The 19,949-nt window shown below is 39.7% G+C and overlaps 2 protein-coding genes across 5 annotated transcripts in view; one reads left to right on the top strand and one right to left on the bottom strand.

The window, feature by feature from the left end:
* Nucleotides 1–17,458, bottom strand: part of tsnaxip1 (translin-associated factor X interacting protein 1) — a 46,561-nt gene extending 29,103 nt beyond the window's left edge. For 2 of the 3 annotated variants that reach the window (XM_052028532.1, XM_052028534.1), the window contains exons 1-5: nucleotides 16,817–16,908; nucleotides 11,253–11,358; nucleotides 10,618–10,730; nucleotides 8,854–8,980; nucleotides 6,437–6,530 (exon numbers count right to left, since the gene is read on the bottom strand). In XM_052028532.1, coding sequence (XP_051884492.1) covers nucleotides 6,437–6,530; nucleotides 8,854–8,980; nucleotides 10,618–10,730; nucleotides 11,253–11,358; nucleotides 16,817–16,866 — 490 coding nt within the window. In that variant the 5' untranslated portion in view covers nucleotides 16,867–16,908. Of the gene's footprint in view, nucleotides 1–6,436; nucleotides 6,531–8,853; nucleotides 8,981–10,617; nucleotides 10,731–11,252; nucleotides 11,359–16,816; nucleotides 16,909–17,313 lie in introns of those variants that run through there. The other variant, XM_052028533.1, reaches the window with a different exon arrangement.
* A 282-nt stretch (nucleotides 17,459–17,740) lies between these two features.
* Nucleotides 17,741–19,949, top strand: part of ranbp10 (RAN binding protein 10) — a 97,425-nt gene continuing 95,216 nt past the window's right edge. The window contains exons 1-3 of one of the 2 annotated variants that reach the window (XM_052028127.1): nucleotides 17,741–17,933; nucleotides 18,602–18,713; nucleotides 18,800–18,852. In XM_052028127.1, coding sequence (XP_051884087.1) covers nucleotides 17,741–17,933; nucleotides 18,602–18,713; nucleotides 18,800–18,852 — 358 coding nt within the window. The remainder of the gene's footprint in view (nucleotides 17,934–18,601; nucleotides 18,714–18,799; nucleotides 18,853–19,949) is intronic. The other variant, XM_052028128.1, reaches the window with a different exon arrangement.

The raw sequence follows: 19,949 nt of genomic DNA, 5'->3' as shown, positions 1-19,949 counted from the left end.
ACTGATGTGTGGTAGAATCTAAGGAGAGTTGATGAGAATGTGAGGAGGCAAAACTAGTAGGATTAGTGTGAATGGGTGGTTGATGGTTGGCACAGACTTGATAGGCTGAATGGCCTGTTTCCATGTTGTAAAATAGTAAGACTCTATAACATCTCTCATGTGATGTTACATTAAGCTGTCACAAACAAGATCACTTTCATCAGTTCGAACAGACTAAATTTCACCTTTGTTCTTAAGAATGAATAAAGATACTGCATCCACTTCAACTTATCTTCTCAGAACTGTTCCTTTCATGGTATTTTTTCCATTCAATATTACTTTTCATAAAATTGACTTCATTCTTTGCATGGAATTTCCAATCTTAAACAAAAATCAAACAGCAGAAATCCATACCAAGATGAATGAGAGTGGCCCGTCATACTCATTCTTCAAGACACATTCTGTGTGTAATCTTATATAAAAAAGGGACAAATGGTTGTACTTGTGCCCAATCATATCAGCTCCAGAACACTATTGATGGAATTACTCAGGTTAATATTTTAGTCCCAAACATCTCCAGTTTCTTCATTGTAAAAGTGGAAATGTTAACCAATAGTTCAAAAATGAGAACTTGACATGGGACTTAAAAAAATATTTTGAGGATTCAGGTTTGGATGATAAGTGGAAAATGATATTCACGCCACACAAGTGAGAGGCAAAAATTATCTTCAAAAGAGGGAAAACGTAACCATCTTCCCTTAAGAATTATCAATATAGCCATTGTCAAAATTCTCACCATCCATATCCCAAGAGATCCTATTAACCAAAAACTGACCTGTGGCTAAAACAGCAGGTCAGCAACTAGGTGTTTTGTAACAAGCAACTCACCTCCTTGCTCTCAAAGGCTTTTTCATCATCTACAGGATACAGTCAGGAATGTGATGGAACACTCCACATTGTTTTGATACGCACAGCTACAACAGCAATCAGGATGCCACCCAGTTCACAGCTAACTATTCATCACTTCAAACATTCACTCCCCATCACGTCCACTGTGGTTGTACTTTATGTACTCAACAAAATATGATGTTACAACGTAGCAAGACATCTTTTATAGCACCTCCCAAAATTGCAACTTTCACCACCTAGGACATGAGAAATAAATGCATAGGAACCTCAAATCCCCTTCAAGTCAACACCATCCAGACTCAAAAGTTCATGATTCTTTTATTATTGCTGGATGAAAACCCTGTAATTTTCTGCTTTACAGCATTGGAGTAACTTCACTATATGAAGTGCAGTGACTTAAGAAGGCTGATCATCATTCCACCTCAGGATGGACAAACAGATGGGCAAACAGCACTGGTCTTGCCAGTAACAACCAATTACCATGAATGAATAAATATTTTTTTAAATTATCAAATTATCTTTTTTATCTATTTTGATCCATTGTGTAGAAATATGGCACAGCAGGGATGAGATCACAGGCTTTTGAAAATAATGTATCATCTGAGCTCAGCAAATGCAGCACCAAATAGCAATTGACCACTAAAACTTCAAGGTTTGTTTGGCCATAATTTCTCAATACATTTATTAAATGAGCCTTTTCCCCATCTTCCTTTGGTCCAAGTGCACCACTAACCTCACTATTCAATGCAATCCTTGGTTACCAACAATCTCTATTTTACAGGACTTGGACAAATACCCAAATGTATGACCACACCGTCATACACCATTACCTTCTGCAAACTGCATGGCATTCACTGACATATTTCCTTCTTTAGTGTGGGACAAGGTGGCACACAATCATAGCAGTAGCAGAGACTGGCTGTGACTCAATAGTACTTCTAGCAGTTCACAACCCTGAAGAAGAAAGTGCTCACTATAATTATAAATGTTCTTGCAGAAGATATACCCACTGGTAATGTTGAAATTGTGGAAGATTGTAGTGTGCTCATGTCCAATCCCTTTCATTGCATAACCTCATCTGACTTTAAAGCTGCACGCTGCAAGCCTGTGTATCCCAGTCCCACCACCCAGCTTCTCTCAGCTCCACCCTTGTGCTTTACTCCTTTCAGACAGCAAAAACTTCCTATCTGATCAAGCAGAGCACACATAATGGACATTATTCAGGTAATGGTTTACAGACAGAACCTGCATGTGGTCAGTCACTATATGAGTGGACTGCAGACATGCTCAAAGGAAAGGGCAGTCAGATGCCAGCTCCCTGGAGGTCCAGGTCAAATGGGTTCAGCTGCAGAAGACTCATTTGAAGACTTATGCAAGTCTGCTCACACAAAGTGGGATGCCCATAAAACCTGCATGCAAGGAGCTTGGAGAGTCCTCATGCAACCTCTTACTGAGCTTTGTGCAGAGCATGGAGCCCATCACTTCCAGCACAACTGTGGCAGCCTGCTTCATTTGCACAGTAACAATACAACTGTCAGACTGCTGTCAATCGGGATGGGGCAATACAGACCAGAGCCTCTGGGCTAACAACTGCTTGAGGTTATACTACTGGACCACTTGCAGTCTCCTCCAAGCCAGCAGCCTTCCACCAGCCAAGCTTTGGCTAAAGGGATGCTTAGGTGATTAGCAGCGGAGAAAAGATGAATGGGAACTGCAATGGATGTGGTTTCCTAGATAACCTTTATTAAAAATGCTGTTTAATTCAACACTTGATTTAATTTAATGTTTGCCATTGTTGCTTCCAGTTTCCTCCTCCTCCTCATGTTGCTATTAAAAGGTCAAGATCTCATAAGTCCCAGATTGTGGTGGATGCAGAAATTCTCTACATATGTTAACAATACTGCCAGCAATGAAGTCATTAGAAGGCAGGCTTCATTTCAAAGCAGTTATCCTTTGGAATAGCAGGGTAGCTCAAAATGAGAGAGTGCAGCAGATTGCCCTGGGGTATATATGTCATGAGTGAGGGTGCAAGTATCATGAGTGCCTCCTGTGTAATTTGGATTTACCGGTGGATTTTTTGGCTATGAGCACATATCAGCTGCACATTAAGATAGCGGAAGCCCTTCCAGTTAATCTTCTGATGTGGTACCCTCAAAAAAAAATTGTGAGTATAGTCAATGATTCCCTGTATATTTGAAAAGTCCTGGCAAACCCCAGATTGCTGCTGTTATCTTCCAAGGCTGGAGATGAATTTGGCAATACTGGAGGAGAGAATCTCAGCAATCTTCCTAATGTAAAGATCTTGTGCATGTTGCCAACTCAAACCTTGATGGAACCAGAGACAAAAATATTCAATGCCACTCTGACCTTGACAACCAACACTGCTCTGGACTGCATTTCTGACAGATCTCTGATCTTTGTGACCATCTGCTATGTGAAGTGGAGTCTCCTGAGAAACTTTGCTTCATTTTGGTGCACATAGGAGAACTGGCCCCTCATCCTTTCTGGATAGGGCATTACCATCAGTACCCCACCTATCAACATGCTCAAGGTCAACAAAGAACTGAAGCCAAACTGGACTAACCACATAAAAACCATTATAACAGCAAGCTAGTAGATGGATATCCTCTGGTGAGCAATTCATTACTTAATCCCCCAAAGCCTTTCTACCATCTACAAGATTGGATGAGTGCAGCTTCAATAAGTCTAAAGAAGCTTGACACCTTCCAGGAGAAAATAGCCACTTAACTGATACTCCATCAACCATCCCAAGCATTCATTCCCTCCACTACCAATGCACAGTGGCTGCCATGTGTACCATTAACAGAAAACATTGCAATTATCTGATCATGCTACTCTGACAACACCTCCCCAACCTGCAACTTCTAACACCAAGGACAAGGGTAACAGGCCCATGGGAACACCACCCACCGTCAGTACCACCCAGTTACATACCAAGCTGAAATATATCACTGGTCCTTCTTCATTGCCAGCCCAAAATCCTGGAATTCCTTCTCCCATAGCAACATTGGAATACCTTCACCAGAAGGACTACAGTGGTTCAAGAATGTGGCTCGTCACCCACCACCTCCTCAATGCCAGTTAGGGATGGGCAACAAAGACTAGCCTTGCCAGCAATGCCCAGATCCTGAAAATTTTTTAAAAATCCTATTAAGACTCTTTTCTATGTTTCCTCCTTGGAGAGCACGACTTATTCTCTCTACCATGCTCAATCCCCCATGAAATGGTCACACAAATCCCAGGGTATAGCAGAAGCAAGAGAGAAAGTAACTTAAACTTATGGACCTCAGCCACATCATTTCCTAAAGACTTCATTGACCTTTCTGAATTTCCACAAACCAAGCCAATCATCTCTCTCCAACCAACTCCTCTTCCAACATTGCCAGCAAACCAGGTAATTGACGATCCTTACATGTTAGGAGATCTTCTTGTTGCTGAATGCTGGGCATTCAAAGAGAGTTGTACATATGGCTTTATCTGCATTAAGGCACAATTTAGAAAGGCAGGCATCAAATTGGCAGTGTGCAAGAAATAATGACATTAACCTGTAATGTTCATTGCTACATTACTAACTAATTTGTTGAATAGCATGAGTTGCATCAAAATATGAACTCGTGATGAAAATCCAAGGCAAGTCCCAAACACAGAACTAGTGAAACAGCCCAATTACACCTCCAATATTTCAACACAGAAAGCATGACATAGGGAAGAAAAATTAATTGTTTAGAAAGTTAAAAGAGGAATGTTTCACAGGGCAATTACTACGTACTCCACAATCAGTGGTGAATATGTTCTCAAATTTGTTGCTAAAATACAGAAGAGAGTTCAGGGAACACCTGGTAAATTTAACGGGCTGGATCGTTCAACTCAATGTCCATCTGCTACTCACCAGGAGTTTAGCAGTTTAGCCATTGTCTCCTGAGTAGCCATAATGTGCACCACTCACATTCCTCCTGACTTAGTTTGGGCAGGCATGTCCCTATCGTAGACTCTGCACCACTTGCCAATCATTGGCACATGGGGAAGGTTAGGTGACCAAATGATGTTACAACTTCCATTGTTTCACAGACAACTGACATTGCCATGTCCATTTTTAGAGTGAAGTGTAGCTTCATACCCATCCCCCAAAAAAAGGACACATCTGAGAAATGTTATGAGGATTTCCATGCCAATCATCTGGGAATTATTGGAGATTAAAAAAAATGAAATACTTTGGAAAAATCGAGAGCCAGCTTCTGTCTTCATTTAGTTCTCTGTCCAAAATACATCTGCATTTGCACAAAATAATTACATAGACACATAATGTTTGCAAAATCCATTTTCCCCTCAGCAGCAATCCACCCAAGAGCCCAGACTGATCTAGAAACCCTGTTAATGGCTGGGGTTCTCACTCATCTACAGACCTGCAAACATTAGGCAGTTCAGCTGTGTTTAAAAGTCTTGGTTGTGCTTGATTGCTGAATAGCAGAAGCTGTCTGCTGACACAAAGGTCAATAGATCTAGTCCTCAACCTTGTCAGCAATCAGGTGGTTGTAAGGTGGCTGGCTCAGCAGACCAAACTGGATCTGTCTACCTTCCAAGTGGAAACAAGGGAAAGTACAAATCTCCCAACTGCCCTTCAACATATTGGGAGAGCTGGCCCTACATAGTGGTTGTAAGTCTAGTGAAGATAAACTTGCCATTCTTTGAATCATGCACAGAAAATTTACCATATCAGATTGCTCCTCCATTTATTAAACTACTGCTGCAATTTTATAATGGACAATGGGAGATTGGAAAGGAGAGAAAGAGAGCCTACCATAGCATTGTCACATTCCCGGCAAGGAAAAACAAAGATGTTTAAATATCTCCTCAGCTAATAATTGCAGAGGTTAAAAATGATTTGAATTTGAAATCTTCAGTTTCATGAAACACAGTATTATTAACATTTCAATATATTTTCCCACTGACACTTGCTTGTGTATTGGGTGTCCTCTGCATAGTTCATGTAGAATCCCAATGCTAGGTACTTTCAGGTTAATTACCAAGAGGTCAACACTGCTAAGTCTGATTCTGTCCATACCAATGATCCTGCAGAAGTCAATGACCAGCCACGAGGAGTGGGAAGCCCACTAATCCTAGAATCATCCCTTCTTAATCAAGGATGACTGGAATCAATGGTATCACACCTGCTGCTGTCCTGGCTGGGATCAGCTTACTTAGCATTGGCCATGGATCGAACCTGGAAAATTCTGCTAATTATAATTCAAGAACTCAATGATAAACCTTACAGGCCACTAAGGAGATCTTGATAACAGCATCTCTAATTTGAAATGATCTTTAGACAAAAATATTTGTATTATACTTAAGTTATAACATCATTCATTGAATTAATGGATATGTCATTCATTGAATTAATGGACACTTTCAAACTAGTGAGAGTAAATGATCAGTAACAACCAGGTGATTGATGATCAGAGTTCTCTTTCTCATTCGCTCGAATGGTTAGAAGTACAAAACAGAAGTATAGTGCCAGAAAATTACATACCTAGGGCAATTTCATATTCATTCTTGATGGCAGACAGCAATGGCTTGTAGGTTTTTAAATCCTCAATGAAATATTCAAACACTTCACGGTAAGCCTTTGTAGAAAGCAGAATAACTAGTCCTCCGCAATGATAGGCAGAGGCAATCAATAATTTAATAAATACCTCTATGGGGTGTGTGTAAATAATGTTAAACATTCTATATCAACTGCATCTGCTTATGCTGTATTTATTCTAAATATTCTGGCGAGCTGTCTTGAATCCTAGTATGAGAGAAAGATGTCAGAGTGTTGAAACAAAAGCCAAAGATACAACAGATAATTGATGATTGGGACACACTTGTTGGAAGTTCATCTCAAATAAACTTCCAGCTGACAATTGGAAAATTTTACACAAACTGAGGAAAGGGAATACTTTGCAAATGAGGACTACCTTCTACACATACACTTTTTGTTCTTTATTTTAGTGCTGAAATAAGGGCTGGCCAGTCAGGACTGAAATGAGCAGACATTTCTTCTAGGGATAATGAAGAGCATTGCGGAGGCTCGATTGCTCAGTAGAACTAGGGTAGAACTTGATAGTATTTTAGATTCTAGGGGAATGTAGGGATACAGGGTTAGTGCCGAAAGTGGCACAGAGGTAAAAGATTCGTCATGATCTTACTAATGATGCAGCAGGCACAAGAGACTGAATGTCTTATTCCTACTTCTATTTTTTGTGTTCTTATGTCTTTAGTTAAGATTGGAGTTACCTGACACCACAGAAATCTTCAGTTGATTAAAGACAACTTGCACAAATTAATGAAGAGTAGGTCATACCTGATGACTCTTATTGAATTACTTGTTGAGAAGAGCAAAGCCATAGGGAGGGAAATGTCTGTTAATGTTATTTATATGGAGTCCAGGAGGCATTCCATAAAGTCCTCCATAAGAAACTTTGAGTGAAAGTTAAAGCTTATACATTTGAGAACAAATTATTGATCAATTTAGGAGACTGGTTAAGGAGCCATAGAAAGAGAACAGGGATAAAGGTCAATTATCTAATTGGCAGGACGCATCTGGTGATATCTCACAGGCAAACGTGATAACTAGCTGCGCTGTGCAGGATCTGTTTCCTGTACAGACATCCTTCTACAATGAATGGGTCGTTCTATTACTTGCCATTGTTATGTGAAAATTGGATTGTGTTTGGAATGGTCATAAAGGAAAAATGGCCTTGTGCAGATTCTGGATTATCTTTTCACTGGTGTATTAGTGAAGATACATTTACTTGTGCATATTGCAATAAGCTCAACTTTGATTCCCTTTTTTTTGCAGAAGGATTTACTGCAAAAGGATTTTCAGCTAAGCAGTTTCCATTGTTGCCTGTAGCTAGTTCATCACAATCTATGTAATAATCATTAATAGCGTTATATTGCTATTGGGCAGCAAGATATTTGCACTGGTTGTAATTTAGTACACAGCCACATTCTTTTTCCTGGGCAATGATTGGTTGATAATATTTTAGGTGAGAGTGTTGGGTTCTATTCCTAGAAAAGGAATTCATTAATTCATTCAGGTACAAGTAGATTTTTTTTTCTGGGCTCCCACCTCTTGAAGCATTGATTCTTACTGTCTTATTGTTTGAGAGGCTTCAGAAACTGTAGCTCATCTCAGTTGCTCTACTTCATCCAGTAATGACATTATTTGCTGGTTGGAACAAAGATCACTAGGTTACAAGAATAGAAACTCCTTTTAACTGTCTGACTTTACTGGACAAGGAGTAAAGTGATCGATTGTTTAGCAATCTTCACTATTCTCTACCATCACTTCCTTTGAGGTGAGCAATAAAATTCAATGTAATAATTCAAATTAGAGTCATAGAGACATACAGCAGAGAGTACACACTAACCATCAACTATCCATTTACCCTAATCTTACATTAATCACATTTCTTATTCTTCAACTCCCCCCGATTCTACCACTCACCTACACACTAGAGGCAATTTACAATGGCCATTTAATCTACCAAACCGCCTGTCTTTGGGATGTAATAATCCCTTCAATTAGTCCCTACTAATACCATTTAGTACTTAACCATTCCTAACCTCAGTCTCTGAATACTATCAAAATTACACTGCACTAAAAGTGGTGTTTTATTCCATCTGCTTAATTTGAATGACTGGATAATTTATTACTTTACTAGCAAAAGGACTCTGAATTAACAGCTGTTAGACTGAAATTGGTTTTATGTCAAACAGATCATTATGTCAACCCCGTAATCAACAGAATGTAATTGTTTTCAAAAGTGCTGGAGTGTTGGCAGCTCTATTTTCTTTAGAAACTCAGATGTGTCTGATTAATTGTTTAAGTCAGTGTAAACTCATGGCTTTATATAATGCAAAATGTCATCCATATCTGAGCAGTAATTTTATACACACTTGTAGATTAACTTCCTGAGCATTGGGCACATTTGGGTCCAAAACCTGAAGCTCTTTTCTCAGGTGGTCTTCCAGCTTTTCCAAGAATCGAGGTTTTGGAGCATTGCTTGCATATGCAGCATCAAATCTGTAGGATTACAACAAGTGCTGCAAGTAATTATATAGGCAAATGGCACATTGACATTTATTGACAGGATTGGAATTTAGAAATAGAGGAACATTGAACTGATGTCGGTGAGGCCACACCTACTGTACTGTGTACAGTTTTGTTTCCCTTACTTAGGGAAGTATATACTAATATTGGAGGCAGTCCAGAAGAGTTAGGTTGTTAATCCCTAGGATGAGAGGGTTGTGCTGTCAAGAATGCTTAAGAAGGTTAGAACTCTATTCTTTGAGGTTTAGAAGAATGAGGGATCACCTTATTAAACAGGCAAACTCCTAAAGGGATATGATGGGATAGATGTGGAGATATTTCCATTAGTGGGTGAGTCTCAAAGGAAACAGTTACAAGAGAAGTGGGGTGGTCATTTATAATTGAGATTGTGGCATTTCTTCTTGCAGAGGGTGGGGAATCTCTGGAATAATCCACCTCAAAGAGTGGTGGAGGCCAGATCACTGGAAATATTCACAAGGAGATAGATCAATTTTTGAAAGATCAGGGAATTGAGTGCAATGTGGAGCAAGCGCAAAAGAAAAGTCGAGTCGTGGGGCAGATCAGCCGTCATCAGGTTGAGTGGTGGGGCAGGTCAGAGGGACCAGGTGCCCTACTACCACTCCCATTGTGTTTTCTTGTGTAATCAAAACCACAATCAACTCATTTTTTAAAATAGTTGCACAATTAACCTCACTAATCACTTGACAATCCAAATTATATTATAATTTTAAATGTGTGCTGATGTTAAATTACATTATGTCATAACATTATATTATTATTAGTGAACACAGCAACTGACAAAGCATTAATTTTGAAGGTTTTACTTCACAAATTGTTTGAAGTTCTTCTTCTATTTTTTGTAAACCTGCAATGTGTTATTGTTATATTCTGATATTTGCTTTTAGAATCAGAGCCAAATTTTTTTTTAAGGGTTGGAAATATCTCTTAGAGTTTGAGAGCTCTTGTATGAAAGGGAGGGCTCAAAGTGTGTTGATTTGAATGAAAGACTTGTCAAAGAATACACTTCAAAATATATTTTCTAAGAAGTCCATAATGAAGACCAAGAATCGCACGAGGAGCAATCTCTTCACTGAAGGGGCCATGAAACTTTATAATTCTCCAAGCCAGAAGTCTGTGAATACTCTATCATTTAATAAATTCAAAAGTGAAAATGACATACTTTTGGACTCGAGGGGAATCAAGAGATATTGGATGGGAAAGTGTAGACAAAGTACAGCTCAACTATTTTTCTGCACTATTCCTATATACCTTGAAAAAAGACAGACCAGTCGTGAGCTAATTGAACAATGCCACAGCCCTTGGGGATAGAATGGCTTGGTCTTATTATTCCCAAGGTGAAAATCCTTAACTTTGCTTTATTACCGTTTCTAGGGACACCGAGGCCAATTGTAGCCCTCTACCACAAGTTAAGAGTAAAATCAACACAGACTTTTATTATATCTGATTTAAATAGCTCAGGGGAACAACTGAGCCATCATGGGAATCAAATTGTATGTCATTTAATAATTTATAATTCTACATTAACAAAGGCTAACTTCTACCAATTATAAATTTTTAACATTCTCTGTAAACATAAGTATTCCTCTTACCCATGCTGTTTGTCAACTTTTGACGGCTGAAACTTTTGTTTATGTTGAACAATCTCTCCACCTACATGCCCAGGCCAGCTGGACAGGTATCCCTCATTCACTTCTACACTTGGCTGCACGATAATGAAATGCAAGGTCAGTGTGTTAATTAATAGTAAAAGGGCATATCAAAGTGAAATACATTTCTGTGTCTTCAAGAACCATCAAGGAAACAAATAAAATTTCCTATGTGGGTATCAAATCCCTCTTTCTTCCTAGCTGAGTCTCCCAAGGCCACACTTTAGATGCAGCCAGAATACATATATTGATACTCTAACATTGCTAAATGAGATGTTTAGAGGGTAAAAAATGAAGAAACACTGACATTTACACACCCCTAAAATTCATTCCAATGATGTGAAATGATTTAGGAATAGAAACATAGTCTGAAAGAAAGTCAACAAAAAGTCTTAAGTTTAGCATTGAAGCTGCTAGAAAATACATCCAAAACAAATATATCAATTTTCTATCATAATATGTTGAGCAGCCAAGTCGTTCCATCCATCCCTCTACAATGATTTTAGTCCATTGTTCCAGTGCTTCTCAGTTTACCTGAAAGATTTTGAGGGCTATTTTGAGTGATAAGAGTGCTTTACCAATAATTCTTTCAGTGGAAGATGGTATCTCATAGCATTGCCTTGTAACTGATAAGTCAGACAGGCAGGTGCAGGTGCAGCCACATTGGATTTGCTTGATGTTCCTCTAAAATTAAACCAAAAATAATGATAGTGGTAAATTAGAAGTAATTTACTTGCAAATTGCACTTGCCATGATTGCAATGAACATATTAATGCAAAAAAAACAATTTACAACTGAAGGCAAATCTAAGATTCTCTCTACAGGCAAATTACAGTTTGTTCACTGATTTTAAGCAATGAGTGAACCACATAGCCATGAGAGTCCCAGGTTTTTATTTAGTTAGTTGTGATGTGCAAATCTCTGTCTCAACAGAAACAAAATACTCAAGTGTTCTGTCTCCCAGTCATTGTCCAGCAACAACTACTATAAAATTTGGCCATGTGGATGTTGGGCAATGCTCATCATGAAATATTGCTTGCACATCATGTCCATGTGGAGCAAAGCTGGGACACTGTTCAGTTCAACGTTTGCCCTACACAGGTTCTGGCCAATGACAATCTCCAACAAGAAAGTTCAACCACCCCTCAACTCCTGAGATTCAAAGACATTTGCATCATCAAAAGCCCCCAATGTCAACATCATGAGGAATCATCATCAACCAGACAATTGACCAGCCCAACCACAGGAATAGTGCAGCTGCAGAAGTAGGTCAAAAACTGGCTATTTTGCAGTGAATGGCTCATGTTGCACAAATGGCTTCCACATCCCACATCTCACTCTCAAGGTTCAGTTATGAATATTTAAAAGAATAACTGGGCTTGAATAACATCAATAAGCTTTACACTGATGAAGACAATGCCTCTAGAGGGGGAAAGAGGGAGGAAATATGTGAGAATAAAAATTCAGATACAAATAGATGCAAATGAGTCAATATAGTGCAGGGAACTAGTATTCAAACAAGTAATTGGCATATTTGACCAATGACCTTTCCCTCTGCCACTCCCTCACCCCCTCTGTTTTGGTCATTGCTGTAAAAAAAAATCACTTTTACTTTCCAGTTCTGGTAAAAATGTTATCCTCTTTTCTGCTCTTTTGCTGATACAACTGAACTGCCACATTTTTCCTGCATTATAGTCTTTCCATGCTTGTACATTTTCCTTTAAATCTTATTAACCTACAGTGATGGTTGGACAAAGAATTGCAAGGAAGTAATCTCCTTGTCCTCTTAGCTGGAAGATCTAAAGGGAAGACTTTTTGACACAGATCTTTCAACCACTCAGAATGCCAAACTTGCCCAATGGTAGCACTCCCAGCCATTTGTCATGTTACTTCAGAATTGCTATACTACAAAAATTATGGTTCTCGGGTTGCTAAACAGTAAACCGAGAATCAGGATGAATGATTAGTAACAAAGTGCGCAGAGAAATTTCCCTTTACATTATACAAAAGAAGAAACATTTTTTAGCTTAAATAATACAAACTCTACTTTGTCATTACTTAGTAAAGTTTGTCATTACTTAGGATGAACTTAATGGAATCAGTCACAAGACTGATGATTTTTTGTGATCTTACACTTGATCCTAAATGGTAAAGTCTATAACCATCTCTCTTTATTAGACTGATCCCTATTTAGACGAGATTTCCATTAATAGAGTTAATCAAAGTCTCTCATGGCACCAACTGTTAAAAACATTGCTACCTATAGTTGCATTCATTAACCTTTAGGGCCTTCACAATTTGCCTTAGCCCACAATGGGACTGATCTAATTATGCCAGCTGTTTTGTAGGTGTGTGCAGATATTTAAGTCAAATATTCTCTCCTGATATTTAGTTTCTATTATAAATTCCTATGATGAAACTATGAGCAATTGTCCAAAGAACACGAGTTGTGTGATCAGGATTTGGATTGCTTGCATCAGGTTTGCAGAAGGAACCGAAGGATAGGTGAGCTTGATAAAAGCTTTGGAAGTGCTGGAGGAGAAGAAAACAGAAACTGCACAGATACCCAAGAGCAGTGGAGGAGGAAGAGACAGCTAAAATCAATCAACAACAACAACTTGCATTTATATAGAACATCTCAAGGTGCTTCTTAGAATCAAAACTAAACCAAAACAGAAATATCAAACTAACTAAGGAGATATCAAAAGCATTGAATAAATATTTGGTTAGAGAAGTGATTTTCAGGAAAATCTCAAAAGGCACAGTTGCAAATGTTTACAATGCAAATTATACCAAAATGGGCAAGGACTGAGGAAGAAAAATATAGAAAAATTTTATTAATGTTACACGCTGGCACGTAACTTAAATTACTTTCAATATAGGTAAGTGGAAGATAACACATTTTGGTAGGAATAAAAGAGTCTTTGGAAAACAAAGGTCTCAATAAAGATGAAAGAATAGATGAACTTGGAGGTGCAGGTGCACAAATCATTAAAAAAACGACATGGGCTCATTAGAGCATTAACGAAAAGCAAAGCATCGAGGCCATTTCTAGGAGGTGGGGGGGGGGGGGGTTGCGGAACAGAAAACTAAATATCAAAACTTGCACAGAATGTTGATTACACTAAACTTTGAAGTATTGTGAACAGTTCTTATTCATATACATTAGGAAAGAAAATAAAAAGAGGCATAGCAAAATGTACAGTGGAGATTTACCAGAATGATCTAGGAGATTATATCTGTCGGGACAGAAAGAAACAGCTTAAGCACTTTTCTCCAGAAAGGAAACTGAAGGATGAGCTGAGAGGTTATGGAAGGAGTCAATAGGGTAGTCACGGAGATGTTGTTTCCACTTATAGACCAAACCAGAGCCATGGGCCATAAAGGTAATGGGGAATCCTGGAGGAATTTCATGCATGGACCTGTTGGTTTGAATGACCTGTTACTATGCTGTAAATACTTCAATATATTTCATGATAGCAGTAACAGTATCAGAAATGAAGTTGCAGAAGCTTAAACATTTTTCAATCATCACGTAGCACCCAACAGAATGGACAGTACTGGACTTTGTTTTAGAGGATACAAGTGGGCACATGGAAGGGGTAGCTGTGGAAGAGCATTCTGAAGGCATCAAAGTTCTGTTAGATTTAGCAGACAGAAAAGAATAAAGATAGACCAGGATTAAGTGTTTTAAATTAGGGCAGGGCCTATTTAACTATGATTGCAGGATTACGCTTGTTTCCAGTAAGGAATAACTCAGTTAAAATTCTCACCCTTGTTTTCCAACGTCTTGCTTTGCCATACCCCTTACAACCTTCTGAAGTAGTTCCACTTTACCAATTCCATCCTCAATTTTAATCACTTTACCAATGGCGTTCATAACCTGCACTTCACCGTACTTGTACACATGACAATAAACTTGGCTTGCCTATTTGCCTAATATATTCTTATGTGACTCAGTCTGAGGTCAAAGTCACGATTACTTAGTGTAAAATAAAGTTAACAGAAAATAATAGAATAAAAAAATAATAGAATAATGTGACTCAGTCAAATTTTGAAGTGCAGTGGTTGCCACTTTTCAAATGAAATGCTAAACCAAAGCCTGTTTACTCTCTCGGGTGAATGATCCCATGCTATTCACTAGATCACAAGACAAGGGAGCAGAAGTAGGCCATTCGGCCCATCGAGTCTGCTCCAAAGAAAAGGGGAAAAAGAAAAAAGAAATGAGAAATGGGGGGGGGGGGGGGGGGGGGAGTCTGCTCCATGAGCAAAAAAAAACTATTCTAACCCCAATTTCTGGCCTTATCCCCAGATCCCTTGATACCTTGATTAATTAGATATCTATCTCCTCCTTAAAAGCCTCCAATGACCTAGCCTCCACTGCTGTACGTGGCAAGGAATTCCATAAATTCATTACCCTCTGGCTAAAGAAATTTCTCCTAATCTCTGCTTTAAACCTGTACTCTCTAATTCTAAGATTGTGCCCTCTGGTCCTGGACTCACCCATCTACTCTGTCCAGTCCTTTCAACATTTTAAATGTTTCTATGAGGTCCCCTCTCATTCTTCTGTGCTCCAGTGAGTACAGTCCAAGAGCCGACAAATGCTTATCATATGTAAGCACTTTCATTCCAGGAATCATCCTCATAAATCTCCTCTGAACCCTCTCCAACATCAGCACATCCTTCCTAAGATATGTGGTGCAAAACCGTACACAGTATTCCAAATGAGGCCTCACTAGTGCCCTGTAGAGCCTCATCAAGACTTCTTTACTTTTATACACTATACCTCTCGAAATAAATGCCAACATAGCATTCACTTTCCTTACCACCGATCCGACCTGGTGGTTAACCTTTAGGGTACCCTGCACGAGTACCCCCAAGTCCCTTTGTACTTCTGTACTTTGAATTTTATCCCCTTCTAGATAATAATCTGCCCATTTACTTGTGTTTCCAAAGTGTACAACTGCACATTTCTCAACACTGAATTTCATCTACCATTTCATCTGCTATTATGTCTTAGAAGAACAGGGAAGTATCTCAAATAACGATGAGTCAGAGCAGAGGAAGGAGATAGAGAGCTATGTAACATGGTGTCATGACAACAACCTTTCCCTCAATGTCAGCAAAACAATAGAGCTGGTCATTTACATCAGAAAGTGGGGCAGTGCACATGTTCCTGTCCACATCAACATTGCTGAGGTTGAGAGCTTCATGTTCCTAAGAGTGAACACCACCAATAGCCTGTCCAAAAAGCTCACCAGCACCACTACTTCCTCAGCCTGCTGAGGAAATTTGGCATGTCCCTGTCAACCCTTACCAATTTTTAATCAATGCACCATAGAAAGCATCCTATCCAGACACATCACAGCTTGGTATGGCAACTACTCTGCCCGTGACCAGAAGAAACTGCAAAGAGTTGTGGACACAGCTCAGCACATCACGGAAACCAGCCTCCCCTCCATTGACTTCATCTATACCTTGCTGCCTCGGTAAGGTAGCCAGCATAATCAAAGACCAACCCTGGACATACTCTCTTCTTCCCTCTCCCATTGAGCAGAAGATACAAAAGCCTGAAAGCACATACCACCAGACTCAAGGACAGCTACTATCCTGCTGTTATAAGACTATTGAATGGTTCCCTAGTACGATAAGATGGACTCTTGATCTCACAATCTACCTCGTTATGACCTTACACCTGTACTGCACTTTCGCTGTAGCTGTTACACTTTATTCTGCATTCTGTTATTATTCTACCTTGTACTAACTCAATACACTGTGTGATGAATCGATCTATAACGAACGGTATGCAAGGCAAGCTTTTCACTGTACCTCGGTACATGTGACAATAATAAACCAATTCCAAGTTATCGCCAACGACCTGGTCAAAACTTATTCGTCAAATCACAAGAACAGATTATCTGGTCATCATTGCCTTACTATCTGTGGGAGTTTGCTACGAGTTTCCTACATCACGACAGCAATTACACTTAAAAAGTACTTCACTGGCTTTGAAGCACGTCCTGAAAGGCGCTGTATCAATGCAGCTCTCGTTATGGCGCTGAAGGAGCACCTGCGTCTGCCACAGCAGGCGGCCCACACTGGTCTATGTGACCCATTTGATCTCAGCGTTCCCTTGCCTTACCCTCGGTCCGGAGCTTGTGTTTTCGGACGCCCGGCTGAAGGTGCCGACATAATTAATGCAAACCGAGCGCGAAGAGCGGCTGGATCTGTTGTGTACTGCGCGTTACCATGGTAATACGTAAAGGCCCCCGACGCTGAGGACCCCTCGTTACCTTTGGTGCCTGTCATAGAGTAGCGAGAGCCGCCTACAGCCGCCAGGCGCAAAATTATATTTAATTTAGCGAAACTTATATTTAATCGGGCAAGCGTGGTGGTTTCTATTTTTTTTGGAATAATTTTATTTCGCACTAAGTAATCGTGACTTTGACCTCAGATGAAAAACCCTCCGAAAAGCTGGTGCCGATGTTGACATTGCGATTTAAAGTCGCGGCCCGAAGTCGACCGACCCGCACTCCAGCTGTTTGTTTTCGCTCGGACTGTGACGCCTTGTGGGTATTGTAGTGCCTTTTGTCCGGAGCCTGTGATGAAGACACTCCCTTATATTACCTGTGAGCTTACCCTGCCTCTGTGTCCCTATTTCTCCTGAGAAATACTTCTAGGGCAGAAGGGAAGCGATTCCTTTTGACTTCCTCCGCTCCTTTTCCAGAATCGTGTTTCTGACAGTTCGGGAGGTACTACAACTCCCAGCATACCCAGCGCTGACGGACCTGATATTGCCCCCCCCAACCACCACCCACGGCGTTCGTGTTTCCCCGACAGCCAATCAATTGCCGAATCGGCGTGTTGTCGCGTCGCGGTGGTGCCGCGTTGCATCCCGGGAGTTGTAGTCGCGCTCGCTTTCTGCCGTGCGCCCCGACCGCGGCGGATTGACTTCAACCTCCGTCGGCCTTTGCGCGCAGCCCCGTGGCCCCGGGTGGTGCGGCGACCAATGAGGTGCCAGTGTAATCCGTTCGTTATCCGGGATATATACACAATAGGATCCAAGATGGCTGAGTTTGGAGCTTCAAACCACGGGGACTCTGCGCTGAATTATCAAGAAAAAGAGTTAAATGAAAGATTAAAGCGTTTATATCCAGCTGTGAACGAAGATGAGACCCCTCTGCCTCGATCATGGAGCCCGAAGGACAAGTACAACTATATCGGACTGTCACAGAACAATCTTCGTGTACACTATAAAGGTAATCTCTGTGGAATAATCTAGTTTAATCCTGTAAAAAAAGGGAACCCGGTGGGTGATCGTGTTGTGAATAGTGATTTTGTTTCTGTTCATTTGGAAGCAATGATTGGCACTGTGACAGGTAACGTTCTTAATGCTGATTGACGTCATTGATCTCTGGTTGTAGTTCCAGTAAATATTTAATTTTATTTGAAGATGTTGTTTCAGCAATTTATACAATCACTTCTATTCTACATATGTGATTTCAATGTGCCTCATTTCTGGCGCCGTGCCCGCTTGTTGGAATGATTACCGAATGATTTCTGAGAAACAAAGTGCCTGCGGATCGTCTCAATGGTGGCAGTGCAGTATCATATTTTGTTAGTTGCTTAAAATAAACATCCCCCTTTTTGGCTGAGCTTCTTTTATTGTTTAAAATTGTAACAATTTTGTTTGTAGTCCTCTTACGATGAAGGCGATCCAACATTACCCCAGTGAAGGATATTTATTTGATGGTTCGTCAGCAGTTGAGGTGGATTTACAAAAGAAAATATGATTTTATTTTTCTTAAGGGTCACATTTGCTTTAACACTGACGTAATTTGAATACAAAAACTGTTGGGTTTAAATAATTAAGATGTTAAAATCTCGCAAGGTGTTTCCGAAGGTGATTGTTGTTTTCCTTAATCAGGACATGGAAAAAATCACAAAGATGCTGCATCCGTTCGTGCAACCCACCCGATCCCCGCTGCTTGTGGCATATATTACTTCGAGGTGAAGATCGTGAGCAAAGGCAGAGATGGGTAAGTCCATTCCTGCCGACACTGTCATTACGTGACTCTTTCATGGCGGTGGACGATTCCTTATTTACAGCTTTCATTGTTCGCAGGTACATGGGAATCGGACTGTCTGCCCAGGGTGTCAATATGAACCGGCTGCCTGGTGAGTCACTGTTGTGTTATTATTGTTTTTATTCAAAGTACATGGTATGAGTAAAAAAAATCAAAACATATGTAGATTTATTTTTGCTTGTTTTTTTGCTGGAAAGTCGAGTTAATGGGGGGGGGAGTGAGATCGTATTGATTATCTGAAAATGCCGATAACATGGTTTGATTTGAGTGGATCTCAAAATTTTTTTCCCCCCATTTACCAAATCCAGTAAAACTGGGGTTGTGGTCACGTGCTCACTTCTGATACATTTGTTGACATTATTAGCATATGATCACGTGACAGCTGCACGCAGTGCAGCAGAGACTAAAAGCATTCTGTGAGTTTTAATGCTAATCAGTTTTTAGATATATTAATGCTTTTCTCAAAATTATGCAGTTATTCACACTGTGACCACACAATTCTACCTGAACTATCCATTCTCATGATGTATATGCGTGCACGTTGATACGATGAGACTCTTTAAAACGAAGCAACTTTAAATTTTCTCGTCCTTTTCTCCTGAACAAAATGATATTTGGCAATAGTGTAAATAACATTCTTGTTTACTTTGACATCAGTACAAGTTAGAACAGTTTTATTTATATTGCAATTTTGCCAGTTACTTATTTTGGTGATACAACACTAAAGTAATTATTAACCTATTATCTTTGCTCAAACTGGAAAAAAATCTTCTAGATACAAATAATGTAGACTGTTTATCACTGATTGCAAGAGATTATAGTTCTATTTAGAGGCAGTGGAGAATGTATGTAGCTTATGTGAGTGGCAAAGATTTGATGATGGATTATAATATGGGAAAATGTGAAATTCTCCATTTAGGCAGGAAAATTTTTTATTAGTGTATTATCTAATTGATGAGGTTTTGCTGAGCTCTGAGATACAGAGGGATTTGGTGTCCTGGTGCTTATTTACAAGAGGCTAGGTCGCAGGTACACCAAGTAATTAGGAAAGCTTATAGAATGTTGTTTGTTGATCGGGGAATTGCATACAAAAGTAGAGAGGTTATGCTTCAGTTATGTAGATCACTGATGAGACAATATTTGGATGTCCTTGTTTGAGGACTGATGTAAATACATTGAAAATAATTC

The sequence above is a fragment of the Pristis pectinata genome, chromosome 13, assembly GCF_009764475.1.
Source record: "Pristis pectinata isolate sPriPec2 chromosome 13, sPriPec2.1.pri, whole genome shotgun sequence".
Taxonomy (NCBI): domain Eukaryota; kingdom Metazoa; phylum Chordata; class Chondrichthyes; order Rhinopristiformes; family Pristidae; genus Pristis; species Pristis pectinata.
The sequence above is the reverse complement of the archived record's forward strand: the minus strand, read 5'-3'. Positions and strand labels throughout refer to the sequence as shown.